This window comes from Betta splendens, chromosome 7, assembly GCF_900634795.4.
Source record: "Betta splendens chromosome 7, fBetSpl5.4, whole genome shotgun sequence".
NCBI classification, from domain to species: Eukaryota; Metazoa; Chordata; class Actinopteri; order Anabantiformes; family Osphronemidae; genus Betta; species Betta splendens.
The window spans coordinates 5,815,503-5,830,435 of NC_040887.2; the positions used below are offsets into that span (position 1 = coordinate 5,815,503).

The 14,933-nt window shown below is 48.7% G+C and overlaps 3 protein-coding genes across 3 annotated transcripts; 2 read left to right on the forward strand and 1 right to left on the reverse strand.

Moving 5' to 3' along the window:
• Window positions 1-500: 500 nt before the first annotated feature.
• Window positions 501-4,606, forward strand: gpr157 (G protein-coupled receptor 157). The gene is made up of 4 exons (XM_029155195.3): window positions 501-1,185; window positions 2,819-3,032; window positions 3,258-3,452; window positions 3,675-4,606. The coding sequence occupies exons 1-4, from the start codon at window positions 809-811 to the stop codon at window positions 3,888-3,890; spliced, it is 1,002 nt and encodes a 333-aa protein (XP_029011028.1). The 5' UTR covers window positions 501-808; the 3' UTR covers window positions 3,891-4,606.
• Window positions 4,607-6,130: 1,524 nt separating this feature from the next.
• slc2a1a (solute carrier family 2 member 1a) lies at window positions 6,131-10,638 on the forward strand. Its single transcript, XM_029155191.3, has 12 exons — window positions 6,131-6,272; window positions 6,357-6,455; window positions 6,539-6,699; window positions 6,782-6,906; window positions 6,992-7,144; window positions 7,242-7,367; window positions 7,447-7,634; window positions 7,721-7,831; window positions 7,954-8,055; window positions 9,018-9,093; window positions 9,589-9,716; window positions 10,374-10,638. Exons 1-12 carry the CDS (start codon window positions 6,225-6,227, stop codon window positions 10,578-10,580), a joined length of 1,524 nt encoding a protein of 507 aa, XP_029011024.1. The 5' UTR covers window positions 6,131-6,224; the 3' UTR covers window positions 10,581-10,638.
• A 107-nt stretch (window positions 10,639-10,745) lies between these two features.
• Window positions 10,746-14,933, reverse strand: ca6 (carbonic anhydrase VI). The gene is made up of 10 exons (XM_029155190.3): window positions 14,609-14,933; window positions 14,000-14,179; window positions 13,649-13,797; window positions 13,471-13,566; window positions 12,856-12,922; window positions 12,624-12,781; window positions 12,423-12,549; window positions 12,200-12,283; window positions 12,086-12,118; window positions 10,746-11,507 (listed from the first exon to the last, which is right to left on the reverse strand). Exons 1-10 carry the CDS (start codon window positions 14,697-14,699, stop codon window positions 10,873-10,875), a joined length of 1,620 nt encoding a protein of 539 aa, XP_029011023.1. The 5' UTR covers window positions 14,700-14,933; the 3' UTR covers window positions 10,746-10,872.

A 14,933-nucleotide genomic window follows, 5' to 3' on the forward strand; every position in this document is an offset into this window, starting at 1 on the left:
GGGGTGGATGTTTTTCTGGGCTGCAGCAATGCAGAAGCCGTAAAACGCAGCTCTCACACAAGGTCACAGATTTATGGTTTTACATCTATCGACTCTTCGGCTCCTTGATCGTCACAGTCAGAGTCTGGTGTGAGCTGAAGCAGCATTAAGAACAGAAATGCAACCAGTTATATTTAAACACTAGTGAAATGGGTTTCTTTGTCATCACTATATCATTGATTTACAACAAGAAGAAACAAAACCAGGTTCCATTTTATTAGATTAGCATTTGTAGTATTAATTGTTTGAGAACACCCACAAAAAGATGCAATGTAAATCTATCAAAAAAGAGCCACAGCAAATACACAGAGTCAAGATAAAACCACATCAGGCATTAAATGCTAAATATCTTCGAAGACTAGAAACAAGACGGCCTCCTTCAGTTACATGAGCTGGGTGTTACAGCTCTGAGCACAAACATTCTAACGTCGTTTGAGTTTCTTCAACACTGATTTCATCACTTCACACACGCGCGCAGATCGAGTCAAAATAGACGCGCGTGAGCCCACGCAGCAGCAGCAGCTGACTGCCACTTCTGCGTTTGGTTCCGGTTGGCGCGAGCAGGAAAGACGAGGCGAGGAGGCGGAGAAGGGGTTAAAGCCCGGAGGGAAAGTTGTGTGCGCCTCCCGAACAAGTGTTTGCGCCGAGCCGAGGAGATTTGTTCGGCGACATGAAGGCAGCGCGCGGACGTCCGACTTGCGTTTAAGTTGACAAGACGCACCTGTGGGCGCGAGGCGATAGGTCGCGCGCACAGTGGCGCGACGACACGATGGCGAGCGGCAACCACACAGTTGTTTACTTTTCCGAACAGGTGGTGGTTCTGCTGTCGTGTGCGCTGTCGTTCGTGGGCTCCTCTCTGATCCTGCTCACCTACTGCGTGTGGTCGGACCTCAGGACGACTCCCAGGAAGCTCCTGGTCTTCCTGTCCGTGGCGGACTGGCTCTCCGCCGTGTCCTACGCCTTCGGGGTTTGGAAATCTTTCCGCGGCGACTCGCTGGACTGCGTCGTCCAGGGGGCGATTTCCACGTTCGCCAACACCAGCTCCTTTTTCTGGACCGTGGCCATCGCGGTGTATCTGTACGTTTTCATCGTGAGGTCCAGCCAAAGACTTGCTGACAACCTGGTGCTGATTTTCCACGTTGTCAGGTAAGAATGCTGCGCTTTAAAGCAAACTGGCGGCTGCGCTAATTTAGCGAACTGCGTGCTGCGCAGCAGGTGAACGGTGGGTTAGTTCGTCTATCTAAATAAAGTTTCATATTTAACTGTCTCGTGACGACAACCTGCTTGGTTGAACTCCGTATTAATGTTGTACTTTGGAGAGCAGTATCAAGTAATAATAGTCAGAATTTGCCTATTTTGCTACTCAAGAAAGTAAAGTACGGCAGCTTTCAATAGTCGCCTCTTGGCTAACCTGGCGCTAATAGTTTGGTTACCATGGTAACCCACATCATAAAACGCGTTTACAGTATTATTTCGTCTAAATTTGAGGAGACGAGTGAATTATTATTGGCAGTGTTTTCAGTAAATAGGCTAAACATGCCTGTAGCAACTGCTTTCCACGAGGGGTTGATATTTAAGGTGGTTAATTGTGCTCGCAGTAAAAGAAACCCAAGTTGAAAGCGTAAAGTTAGCGATGCTAGCTTCGAGGAGTGTTTCCATGGTAACAGTGTACGCGGAGTATCGCGTGAGTTAGGAGTGCGGACGTAGTTTCAACAGTGCAAAAATACTTGCATTACAAGTTAAAGTACCTCCAACAAGTGTAATTCACTCTGCTAAGAATGTGAGACCCATCATTATGACTGTTTTTTTAAAAAAAACTTTATTAAACCGGAAGCTGTTGACCTAATCACCGATTATATCATTCATGTCTTTTAGGTAAAATTTCTGTTTTGTACCTCATTTTAGAATTAAACGTAGAAATTATTTTTTTTAAAAAGAAGTTCCATTTTTTTCCATTTTAAAAGCCATCTATTGTTAGGTCTCTTTACGTCACGTATCTTACTATTAACAACAGTTGTCTATGTTGATTGTAAATTGGTAAGGAGAGTGAATTTTCTGCTGTGGTATTTTTTGTGCTGCTTCATTGATCTTTTTGTTTAGCCATGAGAACATTTCCAATCGCGGCTCCTCGCCAGCACAGTGTCTGTGGTTGTTGTTCTAATTTTAATTCATTAATTTTAATTTTAATGAATCCCAGTGTGAATGTCACAACAGCAGAAGCATTCATGAAATTTGTATCTATAGAACACCCACAGCTAGGTCTCAAGTAGAGCTGTAAAAATAGCATGCGCTTTTAACTTGGCCTGTTAAGAGAAGCAATGCCCTAAAGGGAAACATAGCTAACACAGCTTCCTAAAATGCTGAGTTGTTGTGGTTGTGACTTGATCTGCACTATGACACAAGATAATCTATCACATGGTCTCACGTGTCTGTGCCACGTTTGTTAATGTTGACCTTTTTAATCATAAACATAGAATATCTAGAGATTCACACGTTTGTAACTGATACCACTACTGGAGGTAGCAAGAGTAGAATACATGTTTAGAACTACAACTTTAATTGTTCTTCAATTTAGTATTTTTTTCTTCTAACTGTAGGTAACTGTCTTTTAAATGTCACACTGAAATTGTTATGTCAGGCTACCATTGTGGAATAAAAGTGTTCAAGCTAGAGTGGCTAGAATCCGTTTCTGGACATAATAACATTGCACAATTTTGGAAAAATTTCTTAAAAGAATTGTTTTAAACTGTTAGTTTTGTGAACCCTCTGTTTCATCTAGCTGGGGTGTTCCTCTGATCATCACCGTTGCAGCTGTGTCGCTAAACAAAATTGGCTATGATGCGTCTGAGGTGTCTGTGGGCTGGTGCTGGGTCAGGATCCAAGCTCAAGATCGGGTTCTGTGGATGCTGCTGACCGGAAAGATCTGGGAGTTCCTGGCTTACATCACCCTCCCTGTCCTTTACATCCTGATCAAAAGACACATCCACATAGCGGTGAGAACCAAACCAGGTTACGACCTGCTGGAAATATATCTTTGCGTCTAGCACTCATAAATAAACCACGTTCTTCTTCTAATACCTTTCATCATCGTCCAGGAACAATATTTATATTGAATTTGCTGTGTTAGACGTATGAAATACATACAATACAAACATGAATATATATTTAAATGAATGACTAAAAGCAGTCAAACCTAATGGGTGCTCTCTCCAATGCAGCACGTTGCCCTTTCTGAGTACCGTCCCATTCTGGCCAACAGGCCTCCGTCCCAGGCCTTTTCCTCTATGGCTGATGTGAAGCTCACCCTCATTCCCATTATGTTCATCATTCTGCGCATTTGGAGCACAGTGCGTTTCGTACTGCTGCTAGCCGACTCCTCAGTGCGACAGAACCCAGTGCTGGTTACGCTACACGTGAGTACAAGCAGCTTCTTTATGCCAGTGATGTTCAGTTAAAACAAAGTCTAATAATACAGGTTGCTGGGATTTTTAACTTTGGTTGGAAAGCCTCAAGTCAATTATTAGCATCTTTATATTATCAAAATGTTTATCATTAACACATTTATATATTTTCAGCTTAATTTTCAGTCTGTTTTTGCTACGCTTCCCATAAAGAATTCCTTTTTTACCCAACAGGGCATCGGAAACACCTTGCAGGGAGCAGCCAACTGCATCATGTTTGTATTGTGTACTCAGCCAATCCGTAAACGCCTGTGCTCCGCACTCTGCCTCTGCTGCAAGCATCGAGCAGAGGCGCAGTACTCGGACATCGTCCCTCACAGGCTGCAGCCGGGACAGGACACCTTGATACGCAAAGAGGAGGGCAGCACCGGCCAAGCCCAGACCAGATGATGCAGACGATGAAGTACGACATGAAGGGAGCCGTGGATGATGTTCACTTTACATTTAACCTCAGTACAGCAAGTGCCAGATGACGGGCTTTGCCTGAATATACACCAGCAAGCGGTGAATGTAGAGGACCTGCAGTAAATTGCACATATACATAAATCTTTTCATAGCATTGCTGTGTATGAAACTATGTCTTCTTTGTTGTTTTGTGTTTTCCGTTGAAGACTAAAACAGTTCAGCAGCTTTATTTATAATGTAATTATGTGAAATCACTTGAAATGAATCCCTTTTTTGTCCCACAGAGTAATATGTACTGTATTTATGGGGGAAGTAGTTACATTGACGTACCTGACTGTGTGTTGTGTTACTAGATTTTCACAGAAAGTTACAATCACACCCTGGAACTACATGATTTGACTATAATGAATATATTTCACCATGAGTCTTTTGTTGTTTGTTATAAAGAAATAGAATTAACAAGAGCTCATGTCAGAAAGACAAAGTTGTCTAAAGATGTTTAGAAACTTCTTCCTGCTCTGCAACATAACTGAGTCCAGTGTGTTTGTGCTCCACTCTAAGTGGCTGGTTGAATGAACACCTAATATTCCAGTCATGTTGTATGGTCACTTTACCAGGATGATGGCTGTGTTAAAAAAGGTTTGTGTGAGAGAAACATACTTTCATCTGCAAATCTTAAAAAATAAATACAACTTTGCTTATGTTTGTGCCCATTTTCTGTTTTTCTGGAATATGCGCCCAGAATATTTACCTATGAAACATTTTCATGATTTCTAATTCCTCTAAAACAACATGTCACATGTTGCAACATGTCTCAGGCAGTCGTTACACAAGCCTTTGCTACGTCACTGCTGTCATTGTGGTCAGGCGGACCATGAATTATCATCACATGTCGTCCTTCCTTCTTCAAACCCAAACCTTTCTCACGAGTCTAACTTCTCTGACCTGTGCTGACCTGGCTCTTTTCCTCAACTTAGCTAAAGGTCAAGCGCATACCAGCAAAAAGAAGGTCAATCCCACTGAACTCTGGAGCTACCTACAATGTCCAGTAGCTCAGCTCAGCTTCAGCTCGTAAATATTGTCTCAGCATTCGCTGAGTTTTAACAAGCCTGTCTCTGTGCCATATTCAACTAAGATTCATTACTGTGGTGATTGTTGGGAGGTGAAGGAGGAATGATGACACTTAATTCCCTCTTATCCTCCTCCTCATTATTGTTTGTCTGACTCTCACAGAGGGCAAGTGTTGTGTAGGTGGCATTATTGCAATTAGATTTATGGACCGTGTCTGTTGCTGTTACGTCAAGGCACGAGTGAATGGAATAATTGCAGTAATGGTTTATGTGAGGTTTGACAGACTTCATTACACTGCTACAGCACCTTGAGAGGATTCCTGTCTGGCACAGGTCTAGGAGTGCATCTGGGCCTAACCTCTGTCTAAACAGATCCAAACTTCAGGCACAGAAAAACAGGACTCCAAATGCCTCCTTCAGGCTAATTTTAGCCCTGTTGTGGAGTAATGGTCAGTAGCTGTGACAGCACACACCGGATGACATGTCTGAGCGGAATGAAGAAGTGCACTGGGTTTATGCTGATGACATTTGAACTGGCCCGTAAACAGCCTTTTGTCATTGAGGACAGCAGAGGTCGCACACAGCACCGACACTGACACCGACACCGTGTTTCCTGCAGGACTGAATCCACTGTATGTGCTGCGAGATTGGGCTGACGACGGAGTAACCGGAGCCGGCTGGGGCGCTAAAGGAGGGTCTGCTTTCTCTGCCCTGCTGCTCCTCTGCCCAATTAATTCACTACCGTACTACAGGGATTCACTGTAACACATGGGGCCACTATTCATCGGGCTGTCAGCGCTTCTAGGAAGCAGCTCTGGAATTTTCTCCCTGGTTTTTGTGGAGAGAAGCAGAAGACAAATTATTTTAAAAAAACACCCGCTAACGCTCACTCACATCATCTACATCTTCAGATCCTTATGAACTATTTCCCACAGTTTATTTGATAATTGTTCAAACACTTGTACATTCAGTTAATTCCTAATTCTCTGGAGCTAATTTCGTCAATGATGATATTTTTCAGAGCATGTGTTCAGACCAACGTGCAGGTGCAGAGACAATAAAGATGCTTAACTGACTTTATCATAATCATGAGAACATAAGTCCAGCCTTAAGTGATGACTATGAGGTAATGCACAATAAAACTGAGATATACAACAGCATTTTCTGATTACACACATATGCCCCATGTCCAAAGGCCAGTGTTGTCATTAAAAGCTGAGCACGCTGTGACGGTGACCAGTGCAAAGCCATGGCGGACAGGCAGGAGGAACGGGCGCAGCCGGTGGAGAGGCCAGGGGTGAGTTCCTCGTGCGTTTGGTGACTGTCAGGTGTGACATGAGGTTTGAGAGGCTTCACAGTAAACGCTGACCTCCCTCAACAGCGACTGACTGCAGTCCTGGCTCTGGCGGCGCTGGTGTCTGCGTTCGGCTCGTCCTTTCAGTACGGATATAACGTGGCCGTGGTCAACGCTCCGGCATCGGTAACACATTGAAGCTCGTACTGTACTGAACACGCTTTACGACATCTCCATGCACTCGAACACTGCTGTTCCACTCTGCTCAGTTCATGCAGACGTTCTATTTCTTCACCTACCGGGACCGGTATGAAATAGAAATGGATGCCAACCTCCAGACTCTACTGTGGTCTCTGACTGTGTCCATGTACCCGTTAGGGGGCTTCTTTGGCTCTTTGATGGTGACGCCACTGGTCAACAAACTGGGGAGGTAGCACAAGTTATGCAGTGTGATTCTAAAGCCTTCGCTGCTCTTACCTTGTTTGACTTGAAACGCGTTGACCCTGTGGCAGGAGGGGGACTCTCCTCTTCAACAACGTCTTCTCCATCGTCCCGGCTGTGATGATGGGAGCCAGTGAGGTTGCCAAGTGTTTCGAAATGATCATTCTGGCGAGGTTCATAGTTGGCATCTGTGCAGGTTGGACGCTGTGTTTTCGTTTGTTCAAGTCAAAATGGATGCGTTGAAGAACACACAGCTTGATGCTACTCGTGCATATCTGCAGGTCTCTCGTCACAAGTGGTGCCCATGTATTTGGGAGAGCTTGCTCCCAAAAACTTGAGGGGAGCCATTGGCATCATTCCACAGCTTTTCATCACCATCGGCATCCTCAGTGCACAAGTGCTGGGCCTCCGAGAAATACTGGGCAACAGAGAAGGTATCAGTGACATCAGTGAAAGTTACACAACTTTTATTAGTCCGTTATTGGACTACTTTGACCCCGTGGGTCAAACCTCTCTTCCTTGTGTGTGCAGGTTGGACCCTCCTGCTGGGTTTGACAGGGATTCCTGCTGCCATAGAGCTCCTGATGCTGCCCTTCTGTCCAGAGAGCCCCCGGTACACGCTGATCCAAAGGGGGGACGAGACCAGAGCAAAGAAAGGTTAGGAAACAGAAGAAGAAGCTGCACTGTGCGCGGTGCCGTGTGCTTTGTAACCCGCATTCTGCTGTGTCACACTAAGCGCTTCAGCGTCTGCGTGGCCGGGACGACGTGGACGCAGAGCTGGAGGAGATGCGTGTGGAGGACCAGTCGGAGAAGGACGAAGGCCGTCTGTCGGCCCTCTCGCTGCTGTCCCAGCGCTCGCTCCGCTGGCAGCTGGTCACCGTCGTCGTCCTGAACATGGGCCAGCAGCTGTCTGGAGTTAATGCGGTGAGGCCTGCCGGTCCAGTTGCTTTTCACCAGTTCAACTATAGCAGCAGCTAGTTAGTCTCATGCTCCTCTCTCTCCCTCCTCAGGTCTACTACTATACAAATTACATATACAACATTGCCGGAATCCAGGAGAACCACGTCCAGTACGTCATCGTTGGAACAGGAGCAGTGAACGTACTCGTGACTGTAGCAGCTGTAAGTGCCCCTTGAAGTCCAGTCTGAAAAGCTACCAGTGGGACATACAGCATGGGACGTGAAGCTGTGTTGTAGGGGTTCTTTAGGCGACCGTAGCTCTTTACCGGTGTCGTTGAACCCAGGTGTTCGTGGTGGAGGCCTCCGGGCGCCGGCTGCTCCTGCTCTGCGGCTTTGGGATCTGCTGTGGAGCGTGCGTGCTTCTGACCGTCAGCCTCGGCCTCCAGGTACCGGCTCACTGCCACGCTGTGCATGTGACTCTGCCTCCCTCTAGTGTGCAGATCGCAACCTGTTGGATGTTACGGGCTCAGATATGTCGTCTACAAAGAATCGTGGCATTATTATGCGATTATTATGTTTGTGTAATAGAATACCAAAGCTCATAAAATATAGATTGTTCTCTAAAATTCAAAGCAAAGCCAGTGCTTCGAACTCAGCAATGATAGCAGAGTGTTGACATTCAGCAATTAAAACATATCCACATTAAATCAGAAATGAAGGAATTGTAGCTTTTTGTACATAAACATAAGCAGACATTTTAGGGAACAAACTTTTTTTGCTCAATAAAACAAATACTATTTTTAGTACCTTTGTACGGCCCACAGAGAGCAGTATGTGCCCAGGATGTGCTCAGGCTGATGTGAAGTCAGTCTTCTTACAGCTACTAACAAGCTGTGTTGAAGTCTAGTTAGCAAATGAGGCAAAATGTGTTCAAGAACAAAGCTTAAAGAATGGAAATGCTGATATATAGGTCGTGGGTCTGTGTCCCTGTAGTAGTCAATGTATAGTCAGGGTCCAAGCTATTAATGGATTTTCCCATCTGTATAAACTGAGGCCATTCTGAACATATCCCTCCCTTAAAGCTGAACGTCAGCGCTTTGACTCTGTGGTCAGAGACGAGACCACAGCACCTGAGAACAAAACAAGCACCTCACACGCTGTTTGCTGGGCTCATGAGAACTTTGAGACATTAAGTAGAGCTCCTCGCCGAATGATGAGACAGACAGGCCATTAGGCACAAGCACAACCTGCAATCTCACCTGGATCCAAGGCATTGGGCAGCAGTACAGGCTCATAATGAACACATTAATCATCCGCGGAGGGAGGACTCTGCAGCTGCCAGGGAGCTTTATTTTTACATATCTGGTCTTGCGTAGAAGCAATAAGCAGTGCTGGGTTGTGTTTACAGGACCGTGTGACCTGGATGCCGTACTTCAGCATCGCCTGTGTCATCGTCTACATCATGGGACACGCCATAGGACCCAGTGAGTCTGACCCCACGTTTCTGTTTACACACAGGCCGCTCCATTAGCCCAAGTGTTGTTTAGACGTGACCAGACATAATAATATCTCTCGTCCATCTACGCTCAGCTGTTTGAGACCTCAGTGTGATGAAGTGTCTCGTGTGTGTGTGTGTGTGTGTGTGTGTGTGCGTGCGTGCGTGCGTGTGTGTGTGTGCGCGTGCGTGTGTGTGTGTGTGCGTGCGTGCGTATGTGCGTGCGTGTGTGTGCGTGCGTGTGTGTGCGTGTATGTGTGTGCGTGCGTGCGTGCGTGCGTGCGTGCGTGCGTGTGCGTGCGTGCGTGTGTGTGCGTGCGTGTGTGTGTGTGCGCGTGCGTGTGTGTGTGCGTGCGTGCGTGCGTATGTGCGTGCGTGTGTGTGCGTGCGTGTGTGTGTGTGCGTGTATGTGTGTGTGTGTGTGTGTGTGTGTGTGTGTGTGTGTGTGTGTGTGTGTGTATGTGTGTGTGTGTGTGTCCTGCAGGCCCCATCCCCTCCGTGGTGACCACCGAGATGTTCAGGCAGTCGGGCAGGTCTGCCGCCTTCATGGTGGCGGGCGCCGTCCACTGGCTCTGCAACTTCACCGTCGGCCTCGTCTTCCCCTACATGGCGGTGCGTCCAGGCTGATCCCAGATCTGTAATGCAAAATGATTCACAGCAAAGTAATCTAAAACCCGTAGCTTTACACTGCTTCGTTTATGTCCATGATCTCCGTAGTTCATGGAGCTGAATCTGAATTTGAATCAGGAGACTCTCATTCATGTTCCATTTTCATATTCGAGCCTGGTTTTGATCTTGTTCTAATCTGGAATGTCTTACTTTTTCCTTTGACTTACATCCATGGTAATACTGGATGGAGAACACAAAATAAGACGTTTAAATGGGGGAGGGAGAGTGAGAGTGGGGGAGGACGACAAGCCTAAACGACCAAACAGGAAATAATCTTCTTAGCCTCAAAGATTTAACAATATTTCATGCACACGTTTGTTTTCTTCTCAGAACCGTCTCCGGCTCTTGTTTATTGAGAGCAGATGTGTTGTTGTGTCTTCTCTAATCGACCCAGTCATGTAAACGCAAACATCTAGCTCGTCTTTTGTTTACACCTCCCCCGAGTTGTGTGCGACTCGCTCGAACCCAAAACACTCCATTCCAGTGAAATCTCCATGTAAATCACAGTTAACCTGATCCTCTCCAGCTGTTTAAGTCCAGCTGCATTGACAGCGTTTCATCTTGAGGACACGGTGCTCATGTTTCCCCTTCTCCCTCCAGAGAGGCCTGGGCCCCTACTGCTTTATCCTCTTCGCCGTCGTCTGCCTTGTCACGCTGCTCTACATCTGGCTGCTGGTCCCGGAGACCAAAAACAGGACCTTCCTGGAGATCTGCCACATGTTCGCCAAGAGGAACAAAGTGGAGCTCGGGCTGGTCGACGGGGGTCTGCCGCTGGAGGGGAGCGGGGCCACGGCCACGGCCTTCTGAAGGAGCCCGGCAGCGAGGGGGGGAGGAAGTGGTCTCTGTGGGCGGGATGGAGACGGGCTGGAAGCCCGTGAATGCAGCCTGTGTTCTTTATTCTGAGCGCCATGTTTATCCAGCGTGTTCTGTTCTGTCCTGTGGGTCAAAAGGTCAAACAGGATTCCCACCAAGTCACTTGTAAACCTTTATTATTAATACAAAGACATGAGTAGACGACACAGTAGAAACAATCTTATCAAATATGAGCTCTCAATCTGTAATTATCATTCTGCTGTTAAACGCACATCCTGGGCCTGGTTCAGGAGCACCTGTAGTGCGTGTCCAGCTGCACCCCCCCATAAAGGCTGAGTTCAGTGGTTCCCCAGCTGAACACGTTCCCCCCCACGCTGTTGTTCCGGTCGCACGACATCTGGTCGCGGATGTCCGCCGTGGTCAGCACGTAGTTCCACACGTTGACGTCCGTCATCCTGCCCACGAAGGCGTCGGCGTTGGAGATGCCCAGCAGCCCGTCCTGGTCCTTGCCCAGGATGAGCACGCCGCCGGCGCTGATGGTGTAGCCGCGCCGCAGGTAGCGCTGCTCCCCCACCATGCCGTTGACCCACAGCTCGGCGCCGCCCGTGTGCGACGACCAGGTGACGCAGTAGTTGGCCCAGCCGCCGGCCGCGACGCCGTGCGGCAGGTTCACGAACTCGTTGCCGATCCAGAGGCCCACCTCCCGCGCGAACGGGTCCTCGCCGATGGAGATCAGCAGCTCGTTGTCGTTGCCGTTGCTGGAGTAGGAGACGACGGTGTTGACGCCCTCGGACTGGGGCAGCACGTGCATGCAGGCGGTGAAGGAGTCCAGCTGCAGGCCGTGGCTGAGGCGGGCCAGCGCGTAGCTGACGTAGTTTCTCTCCTGGAAGTTGAGCACCAGAGGAAAGAGGCCGTGGGGTTCTGAGGACGACAGGAAGTGGCACATTAGTGAGAAACCACCCGCTACGGATGTTATCAGCCATTACGAATGGGCTGATCAGAACTTATCAGCGCATTCGAATGGGCCAGTAGGTGCCTGCTCTGCCTCCTCGCGAACAGCTAACAGCTAGCTAAGTTGCTATGTTAAGCAGCATTATAGGTTATTGTGGTTGGGGTTAGGGCTGGATAACGGGTGGGGGGTTCAGGTTACAGTTAGCTAACACAATACCGCTAGCTACTTGCTAAGTTTTGCTCGCTAATAAATCAAAATCAAAAACTTCGATCCTCCCGTCGGAACAACAACCGCTCAACAGCGCCCCTACTGACTCTGCTGGTTAAATCATCCGAGCCGTGATCAACCTTATGAATCAATGAAGAGGACCTACTGCACCTATTCACCGCTGCCAGCAGGTAGATGGGCACCTGCCGGCCCATACGTATGGGCTGCTAACCACTGATAATGACCATTGAATGGCGTGATAACGTCCGAAGCCGCTCGAGAAACAACTGTCTAACTGGAAACCGCCACAGCATCACATGTACAGGGAAAGACAATTCACCGTTTTTAGTGGGCCTCGATGGAGAGATCCCACCTGAAGAAAAGGAAAAACACACATAAGAACCTTTTTTAAGGTTTCCGTTTTTAAATCTTTTATAATTCAGTGCTATATCACCTGACACCAAGTGCTTTCCTAGAGATGTTATGAGGCCCTCGATCTTCAGGAGCTTGGATTCGATTTCGTCTTGTCGACAGAATGCTTGAAAAGGGGAACGAAAAGGAAGGCGGATTAGTTCGGGGGTTTGGGAGTTTCTCCACGTCAGTTCTGGGGAATAAATCACTGTTTCCCGTTGTGAAAGCACTGAAAGCACGCTGTCACAGCCCATTACTGTACATACTTCCCTTCCCGAGGCGCGGCAGGAAGGAGGACTCCACCACGCGGTCGTTGAGAGGCTGCGCCATGCGGTAGTCGTTCCAGATGGTCTTATTGTCGATGTCCATCAGCGTGCTCTCCAGCTTCCTGATCTGAGGACAGAGAGGAGGAACCTCAAGACGCAGCCCCTTCAGCCCCTTCACGGTTGCATGCGCGGCGCCCCCACCTGGTTGTGCGACAGCGTGATGGGCGTGTCGAACACGGTCCAGATGATGCTCTCGTAGCAGGGCGGCGTCGTGAGGGAGCCCTGGTATCTGAAGAAATGGTTGAGGTTCTCTGGCAGCATGGAGCGCACGTCGATGCTGGATATGTTCATGGACTGACCTGTGGAGCAGAGGGAAGAAAACACGTGAAATGTGTTTCTTTGCCCTCTCGGCTGTAAACAACTCGTAACTCACCTGCATATTTGATATTAGCCAGGTTGGAGATGAAGTCACTGTAGTAGGTGTTCTCAAAGTGTCCGTCCTGGAAGCAAAGGAAAGCCGGTTCTGAGTCAGTGTATTTTTAAACTGAGCTGCTTGAGATCAATATGAGAAAGAGAAGGGCGTTCACTCAGACGAAAACAGACACTGACCCTATCAACGTCTCTTCATCTTAAAGCCTCCCTGTCTGAATCGCACTAGTCCAGCGCGGTTCTCACAGGTACCTCTAGTTCCCCCTCTAGATCCTTTCTACCTTGAGCCTCTGCTCGTCAGATTCAGGTTTCGCCCGGGCCGGGGGCGTTTGCTGCTGAGCTCTGCCACATCTGCCAGATGTGCAGCGTTGACCTCTCCCAGCTGAGAGCTGCCCCCTGGGAGCGGGCGCCGGCGCCGGGCAGCTGGACGCCGGGAGCGCTCGACCCGGCCGGAGCCGCCGCGCACTTCAAAGAGCGAGGCCGCGCCGCGGCACGCGACCGCGGCGCGCGACCGCGGCGCGTAACTGATGTCATCCATCTACATAAGTGCAGGCTTCAGGGCAGAGGTTGAGCAACCTCGGTGGAAGAAAACAGGAAGAAGGGCGTGTGGTTGATGTACCTCATAGAAGAAGGCCAGCACCGCCAGCCCGTCCGACTTATCTCTGGCTTCGGCAAAGCTCTTGTACTTGTCAGAGTTGTAATGGACGACGTGGAGCTGCGGGACAAGGTTCCAGGGTTAGACGCCACCCACCGTGCCACCAGTCGGTGTGTAACCTTCAGCGTAATGATTTCATCACCTCGGCCATGTAACGGATGCCGTCGATGGTGTGCTCTGCTCCGCTGACCTCCAGGTCCCAGCCGCCCCAGTGCAGATGCATCTGCACCGCCGTGTATTTCCCTGGGAGGCCTTTGGTGATCACCATAGTGGGAGGCAGATCAATCTGGACTAATGGAAACAAAAAGAATAGAAACGTGTGCATTTAGCCTGAGTGAGGTCCTGATAGAGAGAATAAAGCAGTGAGGATGAAGGAATGTGCAGCTCAGAGACTTTGGTTCATTATGAGACCTTTAAATGTGAAGACCCACACACTGAAAACTCCAATAGTCGCAGAAGGCTTTATTAACATGCGGTCGTGTGCTTCTGTTACCCGAGTGTCCGTTGTTGGACATGAGGAAATTCCCTTTCTGAGCATCATATCCCTTGAGCTCCAGCTGTAACATGTCGGGGTTGTGCCTCACGCTGCGCCGCTGGATGTCAATGGGGGACTGCTTCTTGCCTCCGCACGCAGGATACATGTCCGGCCAGTGCATCTGATCCAGCGCTCCCTCTGTGTGGACAAGGATCAGCATCTATCAGCGCGTCGCCGGCGTCGCCCACTTACAGACTCCTTCTATCCACGTTAAACTTAAGTGGAGAGTCGGTTACGTTCAGCTGTGTTTTCCTGTAGTTTTTATTCCGAATATATTTACCACAGACTCTCTGTTCACCAACAGATTCTCTGAGGTTTGGCAATTGCGCAATTTGGCATCGCGCGTAACTGAGAACCTCCGGCCGCCAAATGGCACCGGTGGATGTCTGATGATAATAAAAGGCTAGAAACACTTAAGGAACTCTGCAAAAGTCCATTTTGTGCACTTTCTTTTCTCTCACACTAAAATAAATTGCGCGACGCGCGTTTTACGCACGGAGCGCTGGCCAAAGTCAATTAAAGTGAAGAAAAGAAGCTCGCGCGTGATTCAGAAGCCAAAGTGTGTACCTGAGTAGGTCCAGTGAATGCCGTGGTCACGAATGTCAGCGCCAGCCACGCACGCCAGGACGGCGGACACGAACACGAACGGAACCTCCATCGCCGACTGCGTCCCTCCAGACAAGACACCTCTGAGAGGTTGGCTCTCGATTTAAGCTGTGAGTGAAGGGAGGTGTTTCAACGCCCAGACTGCCTCCAAACGGCAGGAAAACCGCTCCACCGTGTGATCAGCAGTATCTGCTCAGCAACAGTTACGCTGAAATATCATGAAGTCAAAAACGCGTAATTGTCTGCGGATCGCTCCGCAGCCACGAAAGCTCAACTAAGCGCAGAC